The sequence below is a fragment of the Capricornis sumatraensis genome, chromosome 3 (genome assembly GCF_032405125.1).
Source record: "Capricornis sumatraensis isolate serow.1 chromosome 3, serow.2, whole genome shotgun sequence".
Lineage (NCBI taxonomy): Eukaryota > Metazoa > Chordata > Mammalia > Artiodactyla > Bovidae > Capricornis > Capricornis sumatraensis.
In genome coordinates this window covers 116,085,835-116,105,152 of record NC_091071.1, presented here as the reverse complement: position 1 = coordinate 116,105,152, position 19,318 = coordinate 116,085,835, and the positions used below count along the sequence as shown (strand labels likewise).

Here is a 19,318-nt window from a genome sequence, read left to right as displayed (position 1 = left end):
CCATCCATGGAGTTTACTAGACAAGAGTACTGGAGTGGGTTGCCATTTCCTTCTCCAGGGAACCTTCCCAACCACTACCTACCTTAGTAGGTAAAGAAAGACCTCAGTTAACTATGAACCAATGAATGATACATAGGAATCACCACACAGGTAGCACTAAAGCTGTCATTCATTTTGAGTAAGGATTTTGATCTCTATGATGTGTCTGTGGTGGTACAGTGAGTGTGGGAGAACTTTAAATGGCCGCCTCTGGCTTTTCACTTTTAGACAGTGCAGGAGGACTATGGGTGAAGAACAAGAGGGAAAGTGAGCAATGGCCAGCAGGGCGTTTGGCATCACCCACACTTGCTGTGGGGCTTCCTCTCCTTGTATCTCATTTTATTCCTTGATATCGCTTTAAGTTTCCTGAAATACACCCATATTTCTGTCTGTCCTATACTTCTTCATAAACACAATGTATCCTTAAAATTTATTAACAATCTGACCTTTGATTCATCTACTTGAAAAAGCAATGAAAATTCACAAATCAGGGGATTCTAAAAATTTACCATTTTTGTTTGGTACAAAGTACTAAAATATCTCATGGATATATTTTTAAGAACACAGCAATTATATATTCCAAAGACCTGCATTCAATTTCAAAAGGTTGATTAAAACGATAAAGTTGCTGCACTTAACTATATAATAAAATTAATGGTATTTAATAGGCTATTAGCATTTGTTCTGGAAATGTGTTTTGCAAGGCTGAAAACAACAAATCTGTCAAAAATTAACTTCTAGAGCAATGAATGTTTTATAAACGATGATAAAAGAAAATTCCACAATTGGGTTATATGGTGGCACAATTTATGAGTAAACATATGATGAAAAAGATAAAGTACTGTAATATAATTTACAGATAAAACAGGCTAGGGTACAAAAGAAATTTCATTTACAATTAAACATTTTCAAAGAAATGTGAGAATATTTGAAGAAGCTACTTACAGTAGATTTTTCAGGAGATGATGGAACATCGAATGTTTCATTAACATGGTTTTCCAGATCTTGTTGAGAATGTGAGTAATGAATCTGGCTCCAACTGTTCTTCTTTGATTGTTTGGGTGGTAATGCTGGAGGCTGCCCATCTCCAGGAGTCTCTTGTGATCTAGTTAGGAAAAGAAGGGGAAAAAATTAAGTATTTTGGAAGCTGTCTTATATAATTATTTTAAAAGCTAGGGTCAAGCAACTCAGATATTTACTATGTCTAGTAGGAGACAAGCTTTAAATACCATATTTATTTGCAAGTGCACTGTTTAATGAAAACTTTCTTAACTTTGAAGTTTAAAGTAATATATCTAATTTCTTAATTTATCAAATCTGTAAACAATTCTACAGATTGTTTATATAATAAATAATAAAATATACTTTAAGGATACCCCTATGAAGAGATTTATCGATCTACCATAACAATGTATATATATTTCCAAAAACCCCTTTCTAAGGTCTTCAGTGGAGTTCTATGGGCAGGCAGAGATGAGAACTGAGAGCCACGCTGTGCACAGATACCAAGCTATAACACATATACTCAGTGCCACCTTAGAAATCAAGGGATTGTCCATTTTATTTGGAAATAAAATGCAATTTATGGAAGTGATGAACACAATGGGTAGGAGTGCTGAGTTCACTGAGGAGACAAAACTGGAGAACACAGTGTGGGAAAACCTGATTTTAGGTGAGGATGCAAAAACCCAATTAACATTAGAAAGCAGACACCTGAGGCAGAAGCAGCAGGAGCAGATGAGCTGAGTCTGACAGGGGAAACCTCAAGGTTAAAAATACACCTTTTAGGAAGGAGCACACTGTATGCAGTAAAAGGTGAGTTTTTCACAAAGGCCAGAAGGGGGAACCAGTGGTTCAACTTGGACCCCAGAAAGCCTGTGTCCATAGAAGTCCTGGACTTGAAGGGACCCGGAAGGGGAAAACTGACCATCAGTGGGGTTTTTATTTATCTCAGAGGTAGCAGAAGATCCTTTGGGGAAATAAAAGAATTTTTATCCCACTGCCTAAGGACAGGTGAGAGAGTTGACAGCTGCTGTCTCAACCTCATGGCTGCTGCTGTGGTAATTAGGACAGAGTACAGATAGATGCTAAAGGCACATCTACAGGCCTGCAAGCAGCAGAACTGTACCCTTCAGTCCTCCCTGGCTGACATCAGGACTGGCTGTATGATGTGCTCTGGCCAATGAAATATGAGTAGTCTCTTCTGAAGGGAATATTTGTGTTTGTGTTTCTCTCTTCCCTCAGGCAGGAAACCAGCCATGTCCCAACAGGGGCTGCTATCAGTCTGAGCCTTAAATGACCATGACATAGAGCAGAGCCACAGGTGATCCGTGAGTATACGGAATGTAAGGAAGAAAGAACCCTTGTTGTACGTTATGGGGAGAATCTGCTACCATGGCATAATTTGGCCCAAGATAATTGACACAGAGGTTATTGCCAGAGTGGCTCTTGGAGATATGCTGCTATTGGTAGAGAAGCTATGAACTTACTGAGAGACTTGCTGCTAGACACCTGGTAGATATGGTACTGATACTAAAACCTGCTTAGTGCCAAGGTAGTGAGCCAGGATTAACACTGAATGATCTAACTTCTCCTAAGAGAAAATATAGCTCTTTTAATCTAGTATAAATTATACTCGCTAAATACACAATAACAACCACTCAGCAGTCTACGTGGAAGACTTCAGGGCTCAAAATGCTCTAAATTCTGCTAAGTCTATAAAGACCGCATCAGACAGCATATCTCCCCATTTCAGCAAAAAGCTTCTCTGAGGTCTATCTTGATGGCTAGAGACTCCAGGTCCCAGATATACTAGTTTTTATTCTGCTAATTTCAACTGCCAAGAACTCAAGCCTCTAAGATCCAATACATTCAAGGGCTGGTGGTCCAAGAAAATGTCCTCACAGATTACAATAGAGATGTGTGCTTCCACCATGGCCTGCTGTAGGGGATTAGGACAGGTAACTATAGGCAACCCTCGGCAGAGCCTCAGATATGAAATTTCTAAAAGGCAGTTGATTAAAATACTCCAACACCTCAGGAAAACCAGAAGTCATTGGACTTCACATGGATTAATCAATAGGTCTCATCTCTTCTTTAGGACCAAGTGTAACCATGAGGGGAAGGTGAAGAGAAGCTTTTTTTTTAGTTTTGCGTATGGCTGTCACACCTGGGAAGCATTTCATATTAAAACTAAAGGTCTTGGCAAGACTACAGGGTTAAGATCAGGTGGGAATGGAGTCAGAGCAACTATCTTTATCCTTGGTTCAGCTGTCTAAACATAGTGCCAAGACAAACAACAGGGACAAATGTAAGCCTGATAGGCAGCACGGTGTCTAAGTGAGCCATGCCTGGTGGGCAGGGGCATCACGGTGGCAGCACTCAGTTACAAGAGGGGACAGCGCTGACACACTGACAACATGGGACATTCTGCTCATTGATGAATCCGCATTTCTGGGATTAGAGACTAGGGGTATACAGTCCAAAAAACTACAGACATGATTTTTATTATGTGCTTTTGATTAGTACCTAGAGAAGGAAGTGGCAACCCACTCCAGTCTTCTTGCCTGGAGAATTCCATGAACAGAGGAGCTGGGCAGGCTACAGTCCATTGGGTCGCAAACAGTCAAACACGACTAAACAACTAACACTCGTTTTGATTAGAAATCATTGTCCAAGAACAGTGGCTGCAAATTCATGGCTTCTGGGCCAACTTTAGCTACAGACATTTGGCCTTTTCACTGTAAAACTGTGAGTTGACTACATTTAAAAAATTATGTATCTGGATTTCCAGAATGAAAAACTTGGAAGCTCTGGAAAAAATGGACTAGCATTACAAGTTGTTAACAACTGAACAAAGCCAAGTGATAGCTGCTGCTTTTAGGTGACCATGGGCATTCCAGTCCACGTGAATCCCACCCACACTCTGGTAGGTGTCTGACTGTACCTTCTCCTTTACTTATTCAGAGTCTGCAGGAAGACACAGGAAGGAAGAGAGTTTAAGTATACTGGCCTGAGTTGGGATTTGAGTCGAACTCTAAAGAAAAGGTAAGGAGAATACAGTGCAGGCTGGAAGGACTAGGCAAGATCTCGGAGAGGAAAAGACAATACAATTTTGGATTCAGGATAGGACTATCTGTCTTCTTTCATTGTTTTGTTACTTTTTTGTTAAAGTAACTTCACAGAGAGTGAGACAGGCTCTCCACAAGTCTGATTTATTGCAGAATGGTCTGGGGAACTTTCACTAATTATGTGCTCTCCCAGTAATCCTGGCAGCAATTACCCTTTCTGTTTTTTCAACTTCAATAACCAAACATTCACTCTCTCTTCTTTCTTTCTTTCTACCTACCTATCTTTCTACAGTGTATAAAAGCAGTCAAGAATATAAATACAGACTCCTAAAATTCTTATTCTGGGCAAAAGCTATCAATTACATTTTAAAAACATACCCATATTAACTCATCTTATTTTAAGAAATAACTCCCATGTTCATATTTAATGTAGAAGTATTACATGCAGTCAATCTATTACTTAAACAATTATCTAGGAAGATGACATTTTTTAATGCAACAAATTTTATTTAGCGTAGTCAGTCCCAACATTCAGCACAAAAAAAGTTTACAGAGGATAGAAAGTGCATTAATAAAAGCCAGTCTTTACCAAAAGAAAACAGAAAACATATTATTGATTCAAAATATTTTACACTTGAATGATAAACTGCAATAATATGTTTTCTGTTTTCTTTTGGTAAAGACTGGCTTTTATTAATGCACTTTCTATCCTCTGTAAACTTTTTTTGGGGGGGCACCTACTGAATTAAGGTGACTTCCCTGGTGGCTCAGACGGTAAAGTGTCTGCCTGCAATGTGGGAGACATGGATTCGATTCCTGGGTCGGGAAGGTACCCTGGAGAAGGAAATGGCAATTCACTCCAGCACTCTTGTCTGGAAAATCCCACGGACAGAGGAGCCTGATAGGCTACACCCCATGGGGTCACAAAGAGTCGGACACGACTGAGCGACTTCACTTCACTTCACTGATATAAGAGAAAGGAAGAGAAGAAAAGAATACTTTAGAAGAGTTCAATCTCCATCTGGTATCAGGGAAGTCAGTAGAGGTCACTGAGACCAGTAGTCTCTCTTGCTTTCTGCATTAGTGCCCTCAGCTGGAACTGTTTATGGGACAGAAGACGCACATGCTTTAGGAAGATGTCTAGGTCTATTACTCCCCGCCTCAAAGCTTCTCCCAGGTGTCTTCAATAGCATTTTCCTCTGCATACAGATTTAGGATCTGTTTGTATAGTGGGGCTGTGGGAATGACAACTTCATCAATATCATTGTTTTCAGACTGATTTTCCATTTTCTCCAGAGGAGAACTGAGTTCTTTCTCAAAAGTTCTATGTTTTTATCAACCTCAGCTACTTCTTGATCTAAACGGGTAACCATCTCTTTGAGTTTCTGGTGACCTTTCTTCAGGTCTTCCTCTATTCATTTCAAGGCACTGAATTCTGCCTGGGCACGATCCATTTCCTCCTTCATCCGCCATCTCAGTCTGTCACTGACCACTGAGATGAGAGAGGCTCGGATAGTGTCCTCACTGATTGTGCCATCCCTACTGGGACCAAAAGTGGTCACAGGAGGCTGGGAAGGGTACTAGGAACTTGTTGTGGCAGGATACTGACCACCAGGTCGGTAAGGACAGCCTGGGTAACCACTGGGATTGGGAGGGTACCCGGATGGGTATGCAGAAATCCCACTTGGCAGACCTGGCACGGAGGAAGTATTTGATGGCTCTACTGCCTGGTATGGTGGATAGGATGCTGAAATAGTAGGACGAGAGAAGACTGGAGATTCATCTCCAAACACCACAATCATGACTTGAATAAGCTCCAATAAGTCTGACTGTGGGTGCTTCCATTCATGTAGATAAGGAAGATATATCTTACCATTAGCATCCACATGCTTTCCCGTTTTAATAGTCATTGAGCTAGTAGGCTTAATGAAACAGATAGGGGGATTATATGGATTTGTGTCCAGCAGCCACAGGCAGATTGGAATACTATATGTATTACTTCTATAAGGCACAGGAATTGTGCCAGTAAGGTTCATTAGTTCTCTGGAATTGCCGTCATTAAAAACGTATGAATCCAATACAGGTTTGAGATCTTTGTATAAAGTAATAACGTTAACAGTTTCACATACAGTTAGGTCTCTGTATTTGTACTTGGACACCATTTTCTTGAGCTGGCTCTTCGACACCACCGTGGCAGCCGCCTCGTGACTCTGGTCCCTGCAGGCAGAGGATCAGCCACTCCAGGGCCGCCCCAGGCCACCCCACACAACCACACATGGACGAGCCAGCCGCCCCACTCCCACCCTCCCTCTAGCAACAGGAAGTTGGCCTCCACCGGAAGATGACTTTCATAGGTAAACCATGTATTGTAATTTAAAATTATAATACATTTGAAATAATATCATGAAATAGGCCAGTTCTTTAAAAAGCTTCTATTTCTAGGACAAAACAAAAACAAACAAAAACTGCCAAGGAAAACAGAATGAAGAGACATCACATACTCTGGAAGGACAACCAGGCAGTGTAGTGGAATGAAGCCCCACAAGGAATAACAGCTAGCATCTGAAAGAAGGGACCTATAACTTAAAGGAAGACCAGCATCTACTATCAGGTAGTTTAGACAGGACTTGGGAAACAGGAACAAAGTAAGAAGAGGGATCAGGGTGTGGCTGGGGTCTTACAAGTAGAAGTAATCAGTTGGCTTTAAGTATGGGAGCTGGGGAAAAAACTGGTCATACAGACAGTAAAGAAAATATAATCCCAAAGAGATTATTATAATTACTCATAAAAAAGAAAAATGAACAGGATAAACCCTGAAAACTGTAGAAAAAAAAAAAAGCTGCCCAAAGTTTAACCGTACCAATACATCTTTCATACATATAAAAGTTTATTCTAAGTTAAGAGTAGAAAACAAAAACCATACTCTTGGTAGACACTAATACAAACTTAACAGAAATGATGGCTCCTTTTTCATTAAAACTCTTATTTTCTTAGATACACACCAGGAGCTCTTGTCTCATTCAATTACAATCACTAGTGTCACCTGTCTTCATTAGGCATTTACCCTTGCCATACTTCTGTGAGATACAGATAAAATTCTGGTTCAAAATTCAGGCTTCTTGATATTTTGGCTAATTTAGTAACATTTAGAGTATTTCAAAGTAAACACCATTTCAAACTGATTACTAATTTATGCTCAAGACAATTCAAGTGTTTAGAAACTCCCCAGGATATGATTGGTGGTGGTGGTTTAGTCGCTAAGTCATGCCCGACTCTTGTGACCCCATGAGCCGTAGCCTGCTGAGCCCCTCTGTCCTTGGGATTCTCTGGGCAAGAATACTGGTGTGGACTGCCATTTCTTTCTCCATAAGATATGATTAACAGAAGAATACACTTGAAAATGTCATATTGTTTTATCACTAGGCATCTACTCCAGAAGCAAGGTGCCAGACCTGAGATTTCTGGTTTCAACCAAACTCTAAGTCTCCGACCTTCGCTTCCAAATGCAAGTCCTGGAGACTTTTGCCAGAGCTGGATGGCAGGTAATCATACTTCAGTGAAACAGCCTATACCTGCACTTAGTCCTGCTCTCACAGGTACAGCATCTCACATGGTGAATCCTCTGAGGCCCTGTGGCTTAATACTCGTACATCAAACCCTCTTTCGTTTTTTTATTTCCTTGTCCTAGAGCAGTTGAGTATTTGCAGGCTAGACTGGATCAAGAATGGCATGGGAGCTGGGTTACACTGAGCCTGCAGGCAAAGTGATCAGTGCCAATAGTTCAGAGAAGCAGAGGGAAAGCAAAGCTTTGAGGACTAGTCAAAAGGAATTGAAGAGGTAGGACAAAAACACAGTGACTCATTAGACACGACTGGAATGGGGCAGTCTAGGAGAGAATAGCTCAGGGAACTAGATTTAACATTTGATGATTATGAAATCTGCAGTCTCTGGTGATTAGGAACTGAATAATGAAGTTGAGAATTTGGGGAATTCCTCATTGTGTTCAACCGAACATCCATACTTCAGACATGCAGACAGACAAAGGGTTGATAATATACTTAAAAGCTACTGGTATATACCCTCCCCCAATTAAATGAAAGATGTATTTGTATTTATTATAATTAACATATACTAAGTACATTTTCCTCTGCTGAACTACTAATAAGCATCTCATTAAACGTTCACAGCAGTCCTATGAGGTAGATAAGATCGTCCTGCTTTTACAGACAAGGAAACTAAGGCTTACAGAGACAAAATAACTCACCCAAGGTCACGTAATTAGAAGTGGTGGAACCAAATTTTAAACCCAGTCTGAATCCAGAGCTTGTGCTCTTAACACTAAGTTATAGTTGCACCTCAAAGAAAACAACTGCAAAAAGCAGGAGGAAACTTATTTTAAATCAGGGGTTTCTTTTAACCTGCAGCACGCACACATGGTACACAAACTTTATGGGCTTCCCAGGTGGTGCTAGCGGTAAAGAATCCGCCTGCCAGAGACCAAGGTTCGATCCCTGGATTGGGAAGATCCCCTAGAGAAGGCCATGGCAACCCACTCCAGTATTCTTATCTGGAGAACCCATGGACACAGAAGCCTGAGTCTTACAGTCCATGAAGCCACAAAGAGTTGGATATGACTGAAGCAACTTAGCATGCATGCAAACCATGACTCTTTTCTTCAAATGAAATGCTGCTCAGAAGCCAGTTTTTAAGACAGACAAAAACTAAGACACATACCAGGAGCTCTTGTCTCATTCAATTACAATCACTAGTGCCACCTGTCTTCATTAAGCAACCCTCCTATCTACTAGTATCTGAGGCTTCAACAGACCTTATCAGAGCAAATGCTGAACATGACTATTTTCTTTCATTCCATTCTGCTTTTAATGGTAGTATCTTACATTCTACCAGAAACTGTTTGTCTTTAAAATGAACAGAATACAAGATCAGGGCTCTAACAACATCCATATTTACTTTAATTGATAATATATTCCTAATGGAAAGGTTTTTGATATATCTGAAACCAATAACTTGCCTAAAATGATCCAAAGTGGGGGCTGGATGGGAACAAGGACTTGAAACACATACTGTTCAAATTTTATCCACATAAAAAATTTATGGACAAATTACCACCCGTCTTAACTTTTGGATGTTAAGAAAAAAGGAGAGCCAGGAATGCAATTCTACAAGTGTTCCAATGCCCAACTTTCAATAATATGCTTATCTTAAACTCGGACATTTTGGAAAATGTTATGTGAAGAGCAAAAAATGAAAATATTATACTTAAGTGCACTTTGCTGTTACAGGCATATTTTAACACAGCAGCAAAAGAGTTGTTAAAATTGTCAATCAAGCCAAGTGGGTAAAAAACTTTCCTGACTTATTTCAGTCCAGTCAGTTTTAAATTTCCTCATGAATGCTTCAACAACATCAGTGATGTCATTTGCTTACTCTGCAGTCAAAACAGTTCTCTATTACAGCCTTTAGCAATCTGTATCATAATAAAAATAAAATTTATCCATCTCCCATTCACATGCTCTGCCAATTATTTTTTAGAAATAATCAAACTTCCCTGTTACTTATCGGTATTGTGGTGTGAATTTATTTTTTCAAAAATCTGTTAGGTATTTTACAAGTAATTTAGGGCTAATGATTATCTTAGAAAAATTACAAACTAAAAATAGTCTGATTTTCTGTGGAACATTTAATGAAAGGAAGGAAATGGTAGGATGTAGTTTCAATCACCCCTGCCTTTAAATGGTAACTTTATTCTAAGCAATAAAACAGCCTCCTATTTGTTTCTACAATAAACACACCTGTGAGTTAATAGCATTTTCTCCTGTGAAGCGAGCAAGCTCACCCAGTGACCCAAATCAAGACTCACCTTAATTCCCATGGACTCATTCAAAAACCAGGCAACTGGTGAGCTAGCTCAACATCTACTTCCATGCACTACTCTGAGATGCTCTGTGCTTAATCCAACATATTGCTGGAACTCTTTTCACATTTGACCAAGGTAAAACTAAAATCTATGGAGTCCAAGTTGAAAAATATTTGCTCTAAATGGAAAAAAAAAAAAATCAACAAAGCCTTGCCCAGGAAGTTCTACAAAGTTCTACAGACTGGCTCACGTAAGAAAATCCGAGTTTTAGTTCTGTAATTTGGAACAAATGCTGTATGTGTGGCTTTTTCTCTTCTATAAAGTGGGGTTATATATCTTTTCTATTTTATTGAGTTCTCTGAGTAGAACAGTGAGATAATTTATGAAAAAAACTGATTGTAAGCTACTAATGTTAGTTACTATTATTAGTTTACCATTATGCTTGTCTTTTCAGAACTCTCTCATTAAATTGGCCGAATTTCAGATGCAGTGTTATAGATTCAAACTGAATACAAACATATAGGCTTCATAAAATACACATCCAAAGAGAAAGCCTGAAACATCCGAAATTCTTGTGGACTGGGCAGGGGAAGCAAACACTCTGCATGGTTCCAGTCTATGCCAAACCTGCTTTTCCATTTCAGGTCAGGAAAAGACAACAAAGGTATTCTGAAGAGGGTAAGTGATTTGGGGGATTTGTGATTCTATACAATTCACAAAAGGAAATACTCAACTGTATGTGTATGCAGATGTGTATGTGTCTCCATGAAAGCAGCCCTTCAAAAACCAGACTGAGACCATGTGGTCAGGCCCCGGGAGTGACACTGATCTGTCTATAATGAGATGGGCTTTGTCATTCCTCTATGTGGTCAGCTTTCATGTGCTGAAAGCATGTCATTCTAAAATTTAATCAGTTGGCATTTCAATCACATCCTTAATTACTGTACACTTCTTAAAGTTTCAGAAGTAGAAAATACCTGCTTATTATTTACAATCAAACAAAAAGGTTACAGTTATAATTTTTAAAGTGATAAAACATAAATTTCCACCAATCTTAACTCTCGTCCATTCACAGTGCACATAGGGCACATTCCATGGTGTGCAGTGTGTATCTTTCTATTCCTCCATCCTTTATAAAGTACATACTCGGTCAAAATCTTTCATGCAGCTCCACATTAGCCAGACTAACCACCCAGTGGTCTTGACAGCTTGGCCGCCTTCCCCGGTGGCCACACACTGAGGACAGCAGTGCCTCCTCTGGACCAGGCGGGCTTTCCTGGAGAACAACACTCCACCTGCTCTCCATCTTTCCATCATTTAGACCCACCCTTTCTTCAACCCTGATTACTTTCATTATATTTTAAACCTCTTTTTCCTTCTCAACAATTAACAGATCTTATCTATTATCTTATAAAGTATCTTTTTCCTAATTTGTACACTGTATTTTTACTTCCACATGAATTAACTGCATTATATGAACCAATAAATCAGGAAACTGCCTATTAATATGAGGTAAGCATGCTGGCATTAAACTGACATACTGAGTTATGAAGTTTAATTTACGCAGTTTGTAATGAGATAGAAATGAATTTTAGAAATGGTACATGCATGCTTTCTAGAACTTATTGTCAGTGTGATCTTTTCCCTTGCTACTTAATTTCCCCCAATACTGCCTATTTATTCCTATGGCTTCCTTCCTGAAAAATATTAAGAAAAGTCTACCTTTCATCACCTTACTGCCAGACCACAGTGATACATTAAACTACAGAAATATGTAATAGTATGAACTCAAGTTCAAGTATACACAGAGTCAAAAATGATAACAACAGTGATTCTGTGAAGTGAGGGGCCACCAAGACCTTCAGGAACACATAAGCACATTTACAAATATATGACTTTTTAAAACATTGTACAAATAAAATCTTGTATCAAATACCATAATTTCCCAGATTATTTCAAATGAAATAATTTGGGGCATTATTATTTATAAGAAGGAAGCTAAATGAAAAAAAGGCTTACGGTGATGATTCCAAAACAATGCTATTAGCTTGTGTGGAGGATGGAGAGTGATGATTCCCAAAGGCCTCGCTTGGGGAAGTGTGGACTACGTGGCCCACCAGATGACCCACCGAAGATGGCCGCAACCGGGTTCCCTCTTGGGTGAATGCAGAATTTCGACTATGAGAAGAGGAAGAGAAACTGAGTGAAAATGTGCTTTACCTCAGTATTTTCAAGTTTCTTAATTATATGATTGCATTAGAAAGTGGATGTGTGTTTTTAAGACTAACCACATTTTACTAAGCTGAGTCTCTGACAAAGACAGTATGGGGTAAACAGAAAGAACACAGTAAGTCAAAGATCTGAGCTATAGTTAGCAATCTGCCATGGGGATTTTATCTATTTCAATCATCTGTTATCTCTACCAACCTTAATGTTTCTGGGTTTTAGTCACTACAGATTTGCATCTTAAGCAGCATTTACAAAATAAAAGGAATAAATAATTCAGAAATATCTTTTCATATTTGGTCTGAACTCTTTTTTAATCCTTTAATAAATTCTTTCATTTATAAATGGGGCTTTCTATAATTTCTAAGAATAGAGATACTGAACACAATAGTTCCATCCTCATAAGAGATGTAGTCACTTTAAAATTTATGGAAAAAAAAATTTTTTTCAGATCATACCTAAAATTGTTTTATTACCAGAAATTTTGACCAGAGTTAGTGACAATTAATTAATTCAATTGTCTGGTTTAAATTTCTTGTGTTTTCTACAATTTTCTGTAATTGTTTAGAGGGATACTGGAAACAGGAAAGGCTGGCTGGAAAAGAGACCAGGTTCGGGATCTTCTTCAAGCAAGTTGAATTCAAGCCTTTGAATTTATACACGGTCTATTATAAGAAAGATAACTTAGCAAAATACTGAGAAACTTTGAGTCTATTTTGTTTCTAGTAGTAAGGAAGACAACATGCTATGAAAAAAACTGTTTATGACCATACTTTACATCTAACACAGTAGAAATTTACTCTTAAACTGACACTCATTAGCAAAACAACTTTTAGGATTTAGTGCACATTTACTGAACATTAATGTGCATAAAATAAGTCCAAAGGAACTTCTTTAAATATTACATTCCATGTCAAACTTCAAATATTTTTTGGGTTAACGGTCAAATTCAACTGACACTCAACAGTCAACTGACACTCATATTGTTATCATTATCTTAACCACATACATATAATACAACACATCTGTTAACTCTACAAAATTAAGATAACATCTTTGGCCAGAACACGTGTATTATTATTACTCCCTACACCGAAGCATCCAGCTTTTGTCAGAAATGCTAGGATGAAACATATTCACAGAAACTGCTGAATATCTGTGCTCCTCAGCAGAGCTATGGCTGCGCCTGTGGGAACTGAAGCTGGAGACCACTGTTTCCTAGAACACAGTCGCAACCCAAGAGCAGGGTAGGAACTTAAGTAAGAAAATCACAGCACCTAGCATATTCAAGTAATGTGGTCCCCTAGAAACTGTGTTGGAGACACACAAGGAAAAGGATTATGTCATCAACAACCATACCCCCAGATTTTAAGTCTACTAAGAGATCTTTATTTATTGGTCAGTAGCCTGACTATGAAGGTCAGCTTTGTAGTTAAGTGAGCATTTTTATTTCCTGCTCTGCTTACACTGGGAGTTCCAAGATAAGAAAAATAATGCCCTGGAGCAATGACAATCATACCTGAATGAACTATTTAAATTTTACATATTATGATGTTCAGCCCCTGGAAACATACAGCCAAAAATTTAGAACCTAGCAAAACGTACTCCTGATGTACTTACTGGTTAGGCGTTCCTGGTGGAGATCGTGATGGAAGGCTCTGTGTTTCTAACCTGTCATCAGATAGTGAATTCCTGCTGACTACTTCCCAATCCATTAATTTCCGTGCCAAGGGCTTACTTGGGGATCTGGAGTAACAATTTAAATAATATGTAAAAATTTTTATTTTTAAACCCCAAACTATGTACTAAACTTTAGAAATCATCTTAATAGATTACAGTCTAGATGAGTAAACATAATGCTTTTACTTGTAAGAAATCAATGCATCTGGAGGCTATTTACCAAACAATTTCTTAAGACAGTAAATCTGCTTTATATGAAGAGAGAAGGCTAAGAAAAAGAAGGAAAGAGAATAAGGAAATAGGAGAAAAAAGAAACAAGCAAGGACGGTAAAGAAAAAAACAATGAAACAGCTGGTTAGCAAGTTTTCCCGGATACTATCAGTATTATAGACATTGTCTGTCTCTTTTCCACAGTTTCTGTGAATCTTATCTTGGGATGCTTTAATTCCTAACGTATCATTTCCTGGGTGTCCTTAAACTGAAACCCTGATCCTCTGACTCAATGAGGACAGGACAAAAACGCTGTGTATATTTATTTAAATTTTCCCCTTTTAAATACAGTAGGCCAGTGGATTTTTTTCTTCTTTAGGAAACATTTAGAAAGTTAACTATTTTGTCTCATGGTGGGGCACAGCATATGTTTTCTTAACTTTATATGGTCAGTTACTATAGTGATAAAAAGACTAAGTGATCTTTGCAGAGAACAAAAACCCTTAGAATTTTAGGTAAATTAACAATTGAAGTCATTTGTTATACAAATTCAAAAAGTGGTCAAAGTTTATGAAACATATATGATATCTATTTAAATGCTTAGCTTTTTGACATGCAGAGAGTCATATGAAGATTAATGTAATGAATTAAGTAAATTACATAAAAACACATACTATATCATCTTCTAAACTCAGGTAGTTTTATATTTCAGCAATAAATTCACTGATGCACACAGACCAGATTTTAAAAACATGGTAATACTGAACAAGAGTACCCAAGAAAATTTACATACATAGTAGAAAACATTAAAATAATGACTGGGGACCATCAATCCTAGCTTTGACCTTCCTTTAGACATACCACTTAGGCTTCTCCATCTAAATACCTAAATTTACTTGTAAAATATATGCTCCTAAGGTCCTTCCCTACCTTCTGAAATGACCTATGAGCATATAAATTTGCAGTGCAATGTTTTAGTTTATTAATTTTACTAAATCACAAATAACTTTACTTCTGAATTCAAACCACACAAATGCTCTATCATTTCATGTACTCATAGACAAAAATTTTTACATTGGACAATGACATTGCTTTTTTTTTTTAAACTGAAATATAGTTGACTGACATCTCCTTAAGAACACTGAAAGTTTTCTAAAAGAGAAGTAATGTTATCAATCAAAAAAAAAAATCATTGACTCAGACTTCACTTTTCATAAGTGAATTTGAAGTAATTTAAACACAAACACTTCCCACTATCATGAGTTTAAATTACAGGATTTTCTGATTTGAAAATAACTCGGTATACTATTTAGTCTGCCTCATCATTCACAAAAAAGTAAATAATCTCATGTATTAGATTTTTCTAAAACTGAAATAAAGATTATTACAATAAATAGTATTTATACCTTTTCTATTAATGCTAATTCTTACTGTAATAAATAATTACTCACATATTAGATTATAAAATGTAAACTGTTTAAGTGAGTTCACTAACCACAATCAGATATCACCTATTTTCATTTTCTAAAGGAGGGAAAGAGTTATTTGAAGGAGGAAAAAAAATCTAGTTATACTCACCTAATGTAAAGCATCAGAACACTTTACTGTTGTTAATAAACTAAACATGGATGGAACTGCTTTGCATTTAAAACTAAATTTCAAAGTATTTTATTTTATTAACAGTTTTAACCTCAGAGACCCACCCACTCAAGCTTGCTGTCTATGTTTCCTGTTCAGTGTGGAAATTTCAGAGAAAAAAATACCACACTTCATCAGTGTTTGCAATGTGGTAAATTTATTTTCTGACCATGGCACTTTATTTTTCTGTTGCATGGGAACATTTTTTTGTTTTTTCCTTAGATATTATGTGACAATTGAAAAAGTCTGGAAGGAATTCAAAGAACTGATGTATCAGAAAAATAAATTAATATTTATTATTGCTGAAAAAGCAACATTACATAAAAAGTTTAAGGAGAAACCTTTTCTATCTATTTATACTGCCAACTGAAATCCCAAGGAGTGAGCAAGGGTTCTAGAATTCTCTAATACTCTAACAAAATAATTAAATAATTGCTAAAAACCTCCAGGGTATTGTGATAGATATGCACCAGATTACCAGAATCCCAGAAAAGCTTAGTCTTTCAGAGCTAGTAAGATCATTAAAACAATACTAATAAAAACCCCATCCTAGTGATGACTTATTATTTCAAAGAGGATTCATACAATTTCAGCAACAAAAGGAACATGACACTTCTTTGGGGCCCATCATATTGGAATTTTAGCTCTGTCAGTCACTAAATACTACGTATTTGTTTTATAAGATAACCAATTAAAACAATTTCACACTTTAATGATGTATATATAAAACAAAGAACTATCTGACCAGTGATCATACTACTAACTGACGTAAGTCAGACAGAGAAAGGCAAGTATCATACAATACCCCTTATCACATGGAATCTTTAAAAAATGATACAAATGAACTCATTTACAAAACAGAAACAGACTCAAAGACTTACAGGACAAACATGGTTATCAATGGGGAAAGCTGAGGGGCAGGGATAGATTGGGAGTTTGGGACTGATATGTACACACTGCTATATTTAAATAGATAACCAACAATAACCTCACATATGCAGATGATACCATCCTTATGGCAGAAAGTGAAGAGGAACTAAAAAGCCTCTTGATGAAAGTGAAAGAGGAGAGTGAAAAAGTTGGCTTAAAGCTCAACATTCAGAAAACGAAGATCATGGCATCTGGTCCCATCACTTCATGGGAAATAGATGGGGAAACAGTGGAAACAGTGTCAGACTTTATTTTGGGGGGCTCCAAAATCACTGCAGATAGTGACTGCAGCCATGACATTAAAAGACGCTTACTCCCTGGAAGAAAAGTTATGACCAACCTAGATAGCATATTCAAAGTAGAGATATTACTTTGCCAACAAAGGTCTATCTAGTCAAGCCTATGGTTTTTCTTGTGGTCATGTATGGATGTGAGAGTTGGACTGTGAAGAAGGCTGAGCACTGAAGAATTGATGCTTTTGAACTGTGGTGTTGGAGAAGACTCTTGAGAGTCCCTTGGACTGCAAGGAGATCCAACCAGTCCATCCTAAAGGAGATCAGTCTTGGGTGTTGATTGGAAGGACTGATGCTAAAGCTGAAACTCCAATACTTTGGCCACCTCATGAGAAGAGTTGACTCACTGGAAAAGACCCTGATGCTGGGAGGGATTGGGGGGCAGGAGAAGGGGACGACAGAGGATGAGATGGCTGGATGGCATCACCAACTCGATGGACATGAGTTTGAGTGAACTGTGGGAGTTGGTAATGGACAGGGAGGCCTGGCGTGCTGTGATTCATGGGGTCACAAAGAGTCAGATACGACTGAGCGACTCAACTGGACTGAACTGAACTGAACTGAAAGGCTTACTATATAGCACAAGGAGTTCTGTTCGACATTCTGTAATAACCAAAATGGAAAAAGAATTAATATTTGTATATGTGTAACCGAATCACTTTGCTGTCCACCTGAAACTAACACAATATTGTTAGTCAACTATACTCCAATATAAAATAAAAATTTTTTTTATATTTAAATAAAATTGAAAAAATAAAATGTATTGGGAACCACTCTGGGAAAAAAAGAACTAAGATGCAGGTGTAACTATCTGCATTATTTCTCAAAATCTGATATGCTCAAAATATTAAAGCATTCAGTTCAGTTCAGTCGCTCAGTCGTGTCCGACTCTTCGAGACCCCATGAATCGCAGCACGCCAGGCCTCCCTGTCCATCACCAACTCCCGGAGTTCACTCAGACTCATGTCCATCGAGTTGGTGATGCCATCCAGCCATCTCATTCTCTGTCGTTCCCTTCTTCTCCTGCCCCCAATCCCTCCCAGCATCAGAGTCTTTTCCAATGAGTCAACTGTTTGCATGAGGTGGCCAAAGTAGTGGAGCTCCAGCTTGAGCATCATTCCTTCCAAAGAAATCCCATGGTTGATCTCCTTCAGAATGGACTGGCTGGATCTCCTTGCAGTCCAAGGGACTCTCAAGAGTCTTTTCCAACACCACAGTTCAAAAGCATCAATTCTTCGGCGCTCAGCCTTCTTCACAGTCCAACTCTCACATCCATACATGACCACAGGAAAAACCATAGCCTTGACTAGACAGACCTTTAACACATACAAATAAAGGAAGTCACTTGCATGTGATATTAATATTAACATATAATACATCTATGATTTGGTATTCATAGTAGAATATCATATTACAATAGAACCAGTTTTGAAATCATGTTCAGTGTTTTTATAAATATCAAGCAGCAAAATAGTTAAGCTTCTTGTTAGGAAAAGAATTTAAAAAATATAAGTATTTTGTTATGGTGCAGTTTTAACAGAGAAGAATCAGGGAAGTATTTATTTTGATTTTAACAAGTCTGAAAGGAGTGTTGCAAAAAAGTTATAGTACTAAGAACTAGAATAAACACATATACTCTAAGTTAAAGCAGAATTGATAGGAAGTAAATTATTTCTTTCTCAAGAGCAATTTCATGGAAAATTATTTCAAATTAACATTTTGCTGTTCATTTTATCTTTATACAGGTCCTTAGAATTTTCTAACTGGAAACAAGGGTATCTACGACTGTAGAAAGGAGGAATTTGAATAATTTCAGTAGGCATATCTATTAGGGTAGACAACTTAAGTGTTTTTACTCTTTTTTTTGCTCCGTTCTGAATAACCAAAACACTAAGATGACACTAAGATTTGTATTTAATAGAGAAATAGACAATATTCCCATCAATAAATCTAAAAATAAAGCCAAAATAAACCAATTTCAAAACTTCTTTGAACAAATGCCAAAATGAATTATATCATTCCAATTCAAGTTAAACTCATCACAGCAAAATGCTATAGCCCTGACCAGCTAAATCTTTCCTGTATCAAGGCATTTTTCACCAACAATTTTCCAATTGGGTAGATTATTCATAGACAAATCAGGATGAAGGTAAATCAGGAAAGAAGAAAAAAAATTAAGTAAATTTTATTATTCAAACACACAAAAATCACATTTTAATGATTTTGTTTCAAATGCCTTACTCAAAGGTACTTGTAATATTATTTATTATTTATTTTTACAAGCATTCCAGGAATAGTGCTGGCACAGCCTCAGATTAAGTAATGACCCTTGACTCTGCAGGCAGATAAGTGGC

The 19,318-nt window shown here is 37.5% G+C and overlaps 1 protein-coding gene and 1 pseudogene across 1 annotated transcript in view; both read right to left on the bottom strand.

Annotated features, from left to right (window-relative positions):
• PTPN4 (protein tyrosine phosphatase non-receptor type 4) overlaps positions 1-19,318 on the bottom strand; it is a 158,816-nt gene that overhangs the window by 33,550 nt on the left and 105,948 nt on the right. Inside the window, exons 13-15 of the mRNA XM_068967919.1 lie at positions 13,834-13,959; positions 12,007-12,165; positions 985-1,144 (exon numbers count right to left, since the gene is read on the bottom strand). Coding sequence (XP_068824020.1) covers positions 985-1,144; positions 12,007-12,165; positions 13,834-13,959 — 445 coding nt within the window. The remainder of the gene's footprint in view (positions 1-984; positions 1,145-12,006; positions 12,166-13,833; positions 13,960-19,318) is intronic.
• On the bottom strand, positions 5,146-11,304 carry LOC138075542 (tumor susceptibility gene 101 protein pseudogene; annotated as a pseudogene).